Here is a 9,741-nt window from a genome sequence, read left to right as displayed (position 1 = left end):
AGGAAGGTGTGGTGCACCCTGGTCGCAACTAATAACTGCATGCGTAAAATTACATAGCGCAACATTTTGATGCGGGATCTTAGCAGCTATATTTTGATTGGCATCCTGCGAGTAATATTACACCAGTTTCATTTACTCAATATCTCCATAAAATAACGTGCATAGAACTGCGACAGTACCAACCGTAGTGCGAGCTAGATTCAATGGATTCAAAAAGCAAGAAACGTTCCCCGCCGTTCACTGCAGAGCATCGTCTGCCGCATTAACTTGCACCGCCGCGCAAAAGCAGAAAGCGCATTGAGCATCGACAATAACGCACGCCATCATCTGGACGTCACTGCGACCAAACAACGATTGGAATTCTGGTGGAGCAGAACTGGACAAAGTCACAGTGGTGATTGTTGAATGCGAACTTTTAAGTTCGCATTCAACAAAACTTGACTTCAACTAAACTTGAATTCAACTAAACTGACGTGGCTAGGACGTCCAGGCATCCAGGTGCCTGGGTGCCTGCGCTGTCCACCCGATACAAAGGGGTAGCCAACAGTATCATCATCATCGTCATCATCCGCTCGCCCATGCGCTCGCCACTGTGAACGTTCACATTCCGTTGTGCAGTTTTAAGTTTCAAGGTGAGCCTATGAAATGTGCAGTGACGCCGAAAGTTAAGGGTAAAAATATGTGTGCATGAAGGATCGCCGGGCTGCAGAAAAAACGCTTTACGATTCCGGCTAACGCTCTGAGTACGCAACGCGATCAACACGAGTGTCGTGCGTCTTGATCCCGGAATCAAGATGAGGTTGAGGGAGAAGAATGAGGCCTGGCCGACGTAAGAGGAGACGGGTTTTATTTCGGGATCAGCGCGACCGGCTGGTCTGGACTGTGCGCTCAACGGAACTGATTGCCGAGCGTGGCGCGCGGTTGCGATGACGATGAGGCTGGCCGCGTTGCGTCGGCATCGTCGTCACGACATGGCTCCCCCCCTCTGACTGGACGGAGTCCGTGGGATAAAAGTGGCTGGTCACCAGGTGGGTCGACCAGTGCACGTGAGGTCGCCTGGATTTGCATGGTAGGGTGGGAGCGGCAGGGGGAACCGGGTGGTGCAGAGGGGCTGACGAGGTCACAGTAGCCAGAGGTGGTGGGTCCGCGATGTAAGCTGGCTTCAGCCTGTCGATAGTGATGACGTCGTGACGTCGTCCGACGTCGACGACGTAGGTCTTGATGTTACGCTTGACGACGAGGTAAGGGCCATCGTAGCGAGGATCGAGGGGCTTCCGGAGGGCATCGCGGCGCACAAAGACATGGGTGCACGTCTTCAGGTCTTGACTGACGAAAACGTGGGTGGTAGGTGGTGTCCGGGGGGGTACAGGGCGTAGTTTGGCCATGATGTCGCGGAGGGCCTCGGCGTACTGCTGCGGGTCGGGAAGGCCGGTGCAGAGTCGCGATGAAGAGCTTTGCAAGAATTCGCCGGGTAAACGTAGGGTGTCACCGTACACTAATTCGGCTGACGAGCATTGGAGGTCGGTCTTCAAGGCGGACCGAATACCAAGGAGGACCATTGGCAAGGTCTCGGTCCAACGAGTTGAGTGGTGTGCGCGGAGAGAGGTTTTCAACTGACGGTGAAAACGTTCCACCATCCCGTTGGCTGCAGGGTGGTAGGCAGTCGTGCGTACTCGAGTTATTCCTAGGGTCTTCATGAGGTCGGCGAATAGGCGAGACTCGAACTGGCGTCCGCGATCTGTAGTGATGGTGGTGGGGACGCCGAAACGCGCTATCCAACCGGCGACGAAAGCTTGAGCGACGACTGCTGCAGTGATGTCCTGTATGGGGAACGCTTCGGGCCAACGGGTGAACCTGTCTACGCAAGTAAGCAGGTACGTGAACCCGTTGGATGGTGGTAGGGGGCCCACAAGGTCCAGATGAATGTGGTCAAAACGACGTGTGGGAAGTGGTATGCTTGACACAGGTGTGATGGTGTGGCGCTGAATTTTCGTTTGCTGACAGTGAATGCATGCTCGTGTCCAGGCTCTGATGTCGGCGTTCATCTTGGACCAAACAAATCGTGCGGTGATGAGCTTTTGAGTGGCCCGAACTCCTGGGTGAGACAGACCATGAAGGGCGTCGAAAATGAGACGACGAAAATTGTGCGGGACAAATGGTCGTGGAGAGCCGGTGGACGTGTCGCAGACGAGACGGGTGTCTGAATATGGGACAGAACGTTCTTCGAAACGTAAGGAGGATGACGAACGTAGGTCAGCGAGCTCCTGACATTCCTGATGGGTAGCCATGACAGCGAAATCGACTCGGAGGAGGCCAGGAACGTGGAGGCTGTTGATGTGGACGCGAGAGAGAGCGTCGGCGACAGCATTGTCCCGTCCATGAACGTGACGGATGTCTGAAGTGAACTCGGAAATAAAGGCGAGTTGTCGGAGTTCACGAGGAGAGTAACCAACTGCATTAGTTGACAGAGCGAAGGTGAGCGGTTTGTGATCTGTGAGCACGAAAAATGGGCGGCCTTCAACGAAGAATCTGAACTGCTTGATGGCGAGGTAGATAGCGAGGAGTTCCCTGCCGAAGGTACTGTAGCGGGTTTCTCGTGGTGATAGTGATTTAGAGAAGAACTCGAGCGGGGACCATTGACCTGCGAGGTGTTGTTGCAGGACAGCGCCTACAGCGGTGTTCGACGCATCAACCATGATGCTTGTGGGAGCGTCCGGTTTCGGGTGGACGAGAAGCGTGGCACGAGATAGCTTGTCCTTGAGTTCAGCGAATGCAGCGGCGGCAGAGTCCGTCCAGGCGAAAGTAGGGGCTGCAGCGCGTTTGTGACGAAGAAGGTCGTGCAATGGCTGTAAAATCTGCGCACATCCAGGAATAAACCGGCGGTAAAAATTTACCAGCCCTAGAAATTCCCGCAGCTGCCGAAGGTTGGTTGGGGCGGGGAACTTCTGGATGGCTTCCACTTTGCACTGGAGAGGGGTGATACCGTGCCTGTCGACGTGGTGGCCGAGAAAGTCGAGTTGTGAGACAGCAAATTCACTCTTGGCCATGTTAATGACAATGCCATGAGCATCGAGTCGTTCGCAGAGCAACCGGAGGTGCTGTTCATGCTCTGCTTCGGATGTGCTTGCGATGAGAATGTCGTCCAAATATGCGAAGCAGAAATCCAGGCCGCGAAGTACTTGGTCGACAAAACGCTGAAATGATTGGGCGGCGTTGCGGAGTCCGAATGGCATGCGAACGAACTCAAATAGCCCAAATGGGGTGATGATCGCCGTTTTTGGGATGTCTTCGGGAGCTACAGGGATTTGATGATACGCGCGCACAAGATCGATTTTTGAGAAGCAGGTTGCACCATGTAGGTTGGCTGCAAAGTCTCGGAGATTGGGCAGCGGGTAACGGTCTGGGATGGTTACTTTGTTCAGGGCTCTATAATCGCCACACGGGCGCCAATCTCCGGTCTTTTTCGGAACGAGGTGGAGTGGAGATGCCCAAGTGCTGGATGACGGTCGAATCAGTCCGCGGTCCAGCATATGTTGAAATTCCTGTCGAGCGACGCGAAGCTTCTCAGGAGCGAGGCGGCGAGCTCGAGCGTATACCGGAGGCCCTGTCGTGGCAATGTAATGCTGGACGTCGTGCTTGACTGGGCGTTCGGTGTTGGGGGACGGTGCGAGGTTTGGAAAACTTCGGACGATAGCTTCAAATCTAGATTTGGGAGCTGGGCGGACCAGTACGGGACTTAGCATAGATGGGGAAGACGGAATGCCATACACTGTAAGGTTCGTCTGAGTGTCCAAAAGGCGGCGTCGGTTCATATCGACGAGAAGGCAAAAATGTGCCAAAAAATCGGCGCCAATGATGGGATGCTTGACCTGAGCAACGAGAAACACCCATCGAAAGTTTCGACGGAGACCAAGGTCAAGGGTACCCAAGCGCTCGCCGTATGTGGGGATGGGACAGCCGTTTGCGGCTTCGAGGGTGGATGCGATGCATCGTTTCTTGTCGCCGGGTGCAGGAGGAACGACGCTAACTTCGGCGCCGGTATCGACGAGATACCGGACGCCTGTGAGTCGGTCCATGATGAAAAAGAGGGATGGGCGGCGACAAGGGGTGCCAACAGAGCTGGTCGCCATCAGTTGTTGGCCGGTCCGTTTCCCGCAAACGAACATGGTGGGGTGCACTTGCGAGCACGGTTGCCAAAGGTAGCGTGGTACCAGCAGAAGTTGCTGTTGGGATCGGACGGCCTTGAACGACTGCGGCGGCGGCGGAACTGCGGAGTCCAATTGCGTGTGCGTGCAGGACTTGGGCTGCGGGAGCGGGGATTTCGAAGGCTGGTTGTGACAAGATCGGTGAGCTTTTCGAGATCCGCACGCAACTTTGCCAGCTCGGACTGCTCGCTGGATATAGACGACAATGCCGGAGCTGACATGGGCAAGGACATGTTGTCCATAATTTTGTCGGCCAACTGTGCCAAGGCTTCTAGGGTAATGCCTTCGGAGCTGGTCAGTATCAATCGAACGTTGGATGGGAGTCGTTGCAAGAAAAGCTCGCGCACGATGGAAGCATCGAGAGATGTCGCGCGATCGCCCAGAAGTTGTTGCATGCGCCTAAGGAGCTGCGACGGTTTTCGATCGCCTAATTCTTCCGAAGTAATCAGTTGCTGAAGGCGTCGTTGTTCAGAGGCTGTTGTCCTGCGGATAAGCTCCTCTTTGAGTCTGTCGTACGGGCCTGACGTGGGAGGGGTCATAATAATGTCGCGAACTTCTGCGGCCTCATTGGGGGACAAAGCTGACACGACGTAATGGAATTTGGTGAGCTGGCTGACGATTCCACGGGTTGCGAATTGTGACTCAATGTGGGCAAACCACAGAGCAGGGTCGGCGGGCCAGTATGGGGGAAGCTTCATGGAAACTGCGCTGAGACGAGATGCAGAAGAGTCACCTGAACTGGTGTTTTCCATGACGAGGTGGTAGCGGCTGTGCGAGATGTTCGAAATCCGGGTCACCAATTGAGGGAGAAGAATGAGGCCTGGCCGACGTAAGAGGAGACGGGTTTTATTTCGGGATCAGCGCGACCGGCTGGTCTGGACTGTGCGCTCAACGGAACTGATTGCCGAGCGTGGCGCGCGGTTGCGATGACGATGAGGCTGGCCGCGTTGCGTCGGCATCGTCGTCACGACAAGGTATTTATATTAAACATGTTGACTGGAAGTGATGATAATTGTGAGTCCTCAGTAGTTCTCCAATCATCCGTCGCAGGGGAGGTTGTGGAAACTTATTGTTCAACGTCAGAGAGTGCTGAACAGTTTGACACAAAAAGTACTCAACGTGATTTCCAAGACAGAAGAGAACCGAGCCCGGTTGTACGTGGTTCGTTCACGAGCGATGTAATGAAGTAAGTAATGATGTAAGTGATGTGAAGCATACTGCTACCAGTGCCGTCATCTCGAATGACATCGTTCACGCCCGTGCGATGTTGAACAAGGGAGGCGTACGCCTTTTTTGTACCACTTATGAATTTCATAATGGTACAAAAAAGGCAGCGCCTCCGGTTTTCAACAAATCCGGGGCGAGAACTCTGTCATTCGGGATTGTGGTTGGCGAGGAGCGGGCTATCAGGTAAAGATCGTTTTTAAGAGAAAAAAAATCTTCGTCAAAAGCTGCACAGGTGTGCCTAGAACGAAATAAGACTACCAAGAGGTACCAAACACAAAACGAATAAGAGTGTCAACCCTGTGCTCCTTTCTACTGTGTTGTGAAATGTTGGATTTGGTGTATTGTTACGTATGCGACATCTTCTGAACTTGTGAACTTCTGTCACATTTACAGGGTGTAGCTCTTTTAGCTTAACTTATGCCTACTGTTTGCTGTGTTCTACGGTTACCGACAAAAGTTAACGGAACACGTAAGCTGCATACTTTTTCTCTGGTGCGGCACCCAAGCGGTCTTCGGCAGCGGTAGAGTTCTTTGCTGAGAGAGCGTGGATGAGTGTGCTGCTAGGAACTCGCTACAATAATTTCAGTATTGTTTCTCTTGAATGTGCCCACGACTCCCGTTGGATTTCACTGCAGTGCTCTCCATCAACACGTGACTGAAATACTGTGTACGCTGTCATCTGGTCACGTCTGATATTTAATATAATCACAGCTATGTTCCATAACGATGAATGTGTTTAGAACATATGTAATGCTTCTTCGCTTCTTAATTTGGGAAACACAGTATCGTGTTTTCACAATTACTTATTCTTATGTCCCCAATAATACCTGGGATCTCCCAGTCTTCACAATCTTTCAGTGACGTGGTGTTGCAGAATACTGCAGTCGTTTTGAACTCACTTCGCAGGCGCTATCGTGAGAAGCAATACCGAAACTACCGCAGTATGTAGCTTGCGGCACGCTCATCTACCCCTCTCAAACAATAACCGCGCTCAAACTCACCTGCTTCCGTCTGCCGCTCGGGTGTCTTGGCGGAGAAACAAATGCGCAGCTCGCTTATTCCGCACACTTCTGTCGGGACCTGTACCGTTTTCGGAAAAATTTAATGGTGTTGGTTAGCAAGTACATACTTTGTTTCTAGCATTCGATATGCAACGGCCAAGACAGCTATGCAAGGTGTGCCGGGGACATTCTTTCACATGAAGTGTCGGCAGTGTGTAACTGTGATATACCTGTACCTTATTTCTTTGAGTCTGGGCATACAACTTCCTCCTCAGTCATAAGAAAGTAGCTGCAACTATTGTTTTGCTAAAAGCACCAAGAATGGCTGTGGTAAAGTATGTGTCAATATGAATAGTTAATGTACGGTACGTGTACAGAGGATGTTGCACGAGACAGTGACCATCAATTATTGCAAAAAGACTACGTGAGATAAAAATTGAAAACATTCTGCATGACACTTGTGAAGGTTTTTGCTCCCAAACAGTGGTTTTCTATGGGTGTGCATCGTTAATTAATCTAATTAGCGCAATTGAACTCAAAATTTTGCCAAAAAAAGTAACCTTTTTGCATTAATTAGAAGGCCCATGGCCACAACACACCATTTCAGTCACAAATACAGGATGTTTCGCGACGTTTCTACAAAAATTTGGCACATAAAAACACCCAACAACAGCCTGAAAAACCTTTCCGTGACAAAATATTGAGTTCAATTAAGTTAATTAGCCTAATTATTGAGTACACTCATGCAAACCGCCTGTTTGGGTGGCAAAAAGCTTCAAAGTGTCGTGCAGTAGGTTTCGAATTTTTATACTCACGTAATTTTTTTAAAAATAATTAAGGGGGACTCTCTCGTGCAACACCCTATACTATATATGACGACAAGCGTTTCATAAATGTTGCTGCACTGTGATTTGCTGTGTACCTTGCAAACTCCTCAATAAATTGTTTTTCAATATATTTAAACTCTCTTTACATTTGTACTGTTACAGATGCAAGCACCAGAAACTGTCAGGGAATAGATTAACACGTGCCATTATTTCCTAGTACGCTGCAGTAGATTATAGTAGTTTGGGATGCTGCCTCTGCACGCATAGGTGCAGGAGCATTAATGAAATACACGAAATATGGGTCCTATATAGCGTAGGTGGACATCCATATGTCCTGAGATGGATGTACAGAGGATGTCCTAAAGATGTATATGGTTGTCTGGGAGAGGAATGGAAATGACAGCGCGCAGAAATAGTAATAAACGACGCGCCCGTCTAGGTGTTGGTGGTAGTGCGGCAGCGATCGAAGTCTAGCGACTGACGTTTTTCCTGGGTTTTCCTCAAACGCTTTCAGACATATGTCGGCACAGTTCCCTTAGAAGTCTGCCCCGGACGCACAATCCACCAGGGCGTCAGTCGTGACGGTGCTCACCTCTGTGAGGCCGACAACAGCGGGTCCTCTCACCACCACCACTTAGCGACTGTCACGGGCCCGACAGTCAGAGAAGCCCGTGAAAGCAAGAAGTCAGCAAATGGGAACGACTACTCGCAAAACATTAAAAACCTTTCCATAAAAATTTCACACCATTTATAAAGAGTAGAGATGGGACGAATCCAGAATTCTTAGAATCCGAATCCGAATCCAAGGAAGGTTCTAAGAATCCACGAATCTTACGAATCTCGAATCTTTCGAATCCTTTCTAGTTTTCGAGTTTAAACAGCCAAGAAAAAAAACACTTCTCGTGAAAAGTGTTTTGAAGCAGAATATGATACCTCTGTTTAATAAACACAAATAAAAACAAAAAGAAAACAAATAAATAATGCTTCAGTTTCAGCAGAAAATATACCCATATAGTTCCTCTTAAACGTAATTTATTTAACATGTTGTTCATCGACTACAAGAAGTGCATAAATTCGAGAGTCTGAATTATTTCCATAAAACTAAGCAACAATCAAAAGCAAAACCAGGTTACTTTTAAACTTGTAATGTAACAGTTCTTGCCTGAACTCTTTCAGTTCAGAGCAATGTAATCAAGCAAACAAGAAAGCACCCGTCGGCCAATGAGGCTTTCGGTGGACTCTGGAGACGGCAATGTGAAAAAAAAACAAACAAGCGTGGTTGGTGGATTCGAAAGATTCGATTTGCCGTTTTGGGCACTAGGATTCGGATTCGCGAATCTCGAATCCCTGCCTGGGATTCGAGGATTCGTGGATTCGCGGATTCGGTTGGCACATCCCTAATAAAGAGTTTCGCCAAAGAATTACAGCCAACGATGACGCTATAAATCGACCAAATTTAAACGCGTTTGACACATCGTCCAAAGATGTAACCAATGTTTTTGCTGAACGACGATGAAGTTGAAGCCATTCCTGGTCCCGAGCTAGCAGCTGAAGCATTCGATCAGTTGCTTCGACGTAGACTCCCTAAATTCCGAGCTCCTTGACTAGAATTGAGATTCGAAGTACGGCGGCACGAGTGGACCTTCGCAGGATCAATATTCCTCCATTCTTACATTCCAAGACTCGCCTTTCAGGATGTCCGCCGAGCGAACAGAGTCTGTTGAGATGGCAGTGAGTGTCCGGCCAAATAAAGGCCGAACCGGTAAAGTCCAACGAAGCGGTGGGAGCGGTAAGTTGGCACAGAGATTTTCTCACCATTCCACGTCACCTCATCAGGCAAGGTCTCAGTCTTCACAGCCCGCTGCGCAGAAATTATCTCCTGTTCAACAACGCTGCACAACACGGATTCTATTGTCAAATGCTGCTAATGACACTGGAGTCGGAGGCCGTGATAAACCGATTGATACCTATTCTAATTACGATCTCGATTATGAGGGCTATGCTAGCCCATCCGGCACATGTTCAGCATATAACACTCGTGACGATTTTCAAGCAACCAGACAAAGTCGTTCTACGAGTATCCGTAGGATCACTCAGATCGAAACTTTGGACGACGTTGAACCGATTAAGAGCACCGAAGACTCGAGAGGGAAGAAAAGCTCAGACAAAAAGTTTGTGGAGATACTCATAAAGACTGGAGAGGACAAGTCTTCAGAAAGTCTAACAAACGACATCGAAGAAACGATATATGATGATGGTCGATATAGAAAAAAGTATCAGAAGAAATCTGAACCCAGTAATGATCGCTCCCAAAGTCGTCGCGGCGACAGCAAAGATTCAAAGAAATCAAGTAAACCGAAAAGCACAAAATCCGGTCACCGTAAGCCAAGAAAACCAGAATCAACAACAAAGCGCACGGAACACTCAGACGACAACGAAGAAGGGGTGCTCTACACCACGGTAACGATAAAGGCAATGTCA

The 9,741-nt window shown here is 49.6% G+C and overlaps 1 protein-coding gene across 1 annotated transcript; it reads right to left on the bottom strand.

Annotated features, from left to right (window-relative positions):
- Nucleotides 1-4,129: 4,129 nt before the first annotated feature.
- Nucleotides 4,130-4,957, bottom strand: LOC135398596 (uncharacterized). The gene has a single exon (XM_064629981.1). The coding sequence runs from the start codon at nt 4,955-4,957 to the stop codon at nt 4,130-4,132; it is 828 nt and encodes a 275-aa protein (XP_064486051.1).
- Between the last annotated feature and the right edge of the window lie 4,784 nt (nt 4,958-9,741).

Source organism: Ornithodoros turicata, chromosome 6, assembly GCF_037126465.1.
Source record: "Ornithodoros turicata isolate Travis chromosome 6, ASM3712646v1, whole genome shotgun sequence".
Classification (NCBI taxonomy): Eukaryota; Metazoa; Arthropoda; class Arachnida; order Ixodida; family Argasidae; genus Ornithodoros; species Ornithodoros turicata.
The sequence above is the reverse complement of the archived record's forward strand: the minus strand, read 5'-3'. Positions and strand labels throughout refer to the sequence as shown.

Bases quoted from the DNA above. Each gene is read 5' to 3' on its own strand.
- LOC135398596 (XM_064629981.1), bottom strand. From the start codon at position 4,957: ATGGAAAACACCAGTTCAGGTGACTCTTCTGCATCTCGTCTCAGCGCA.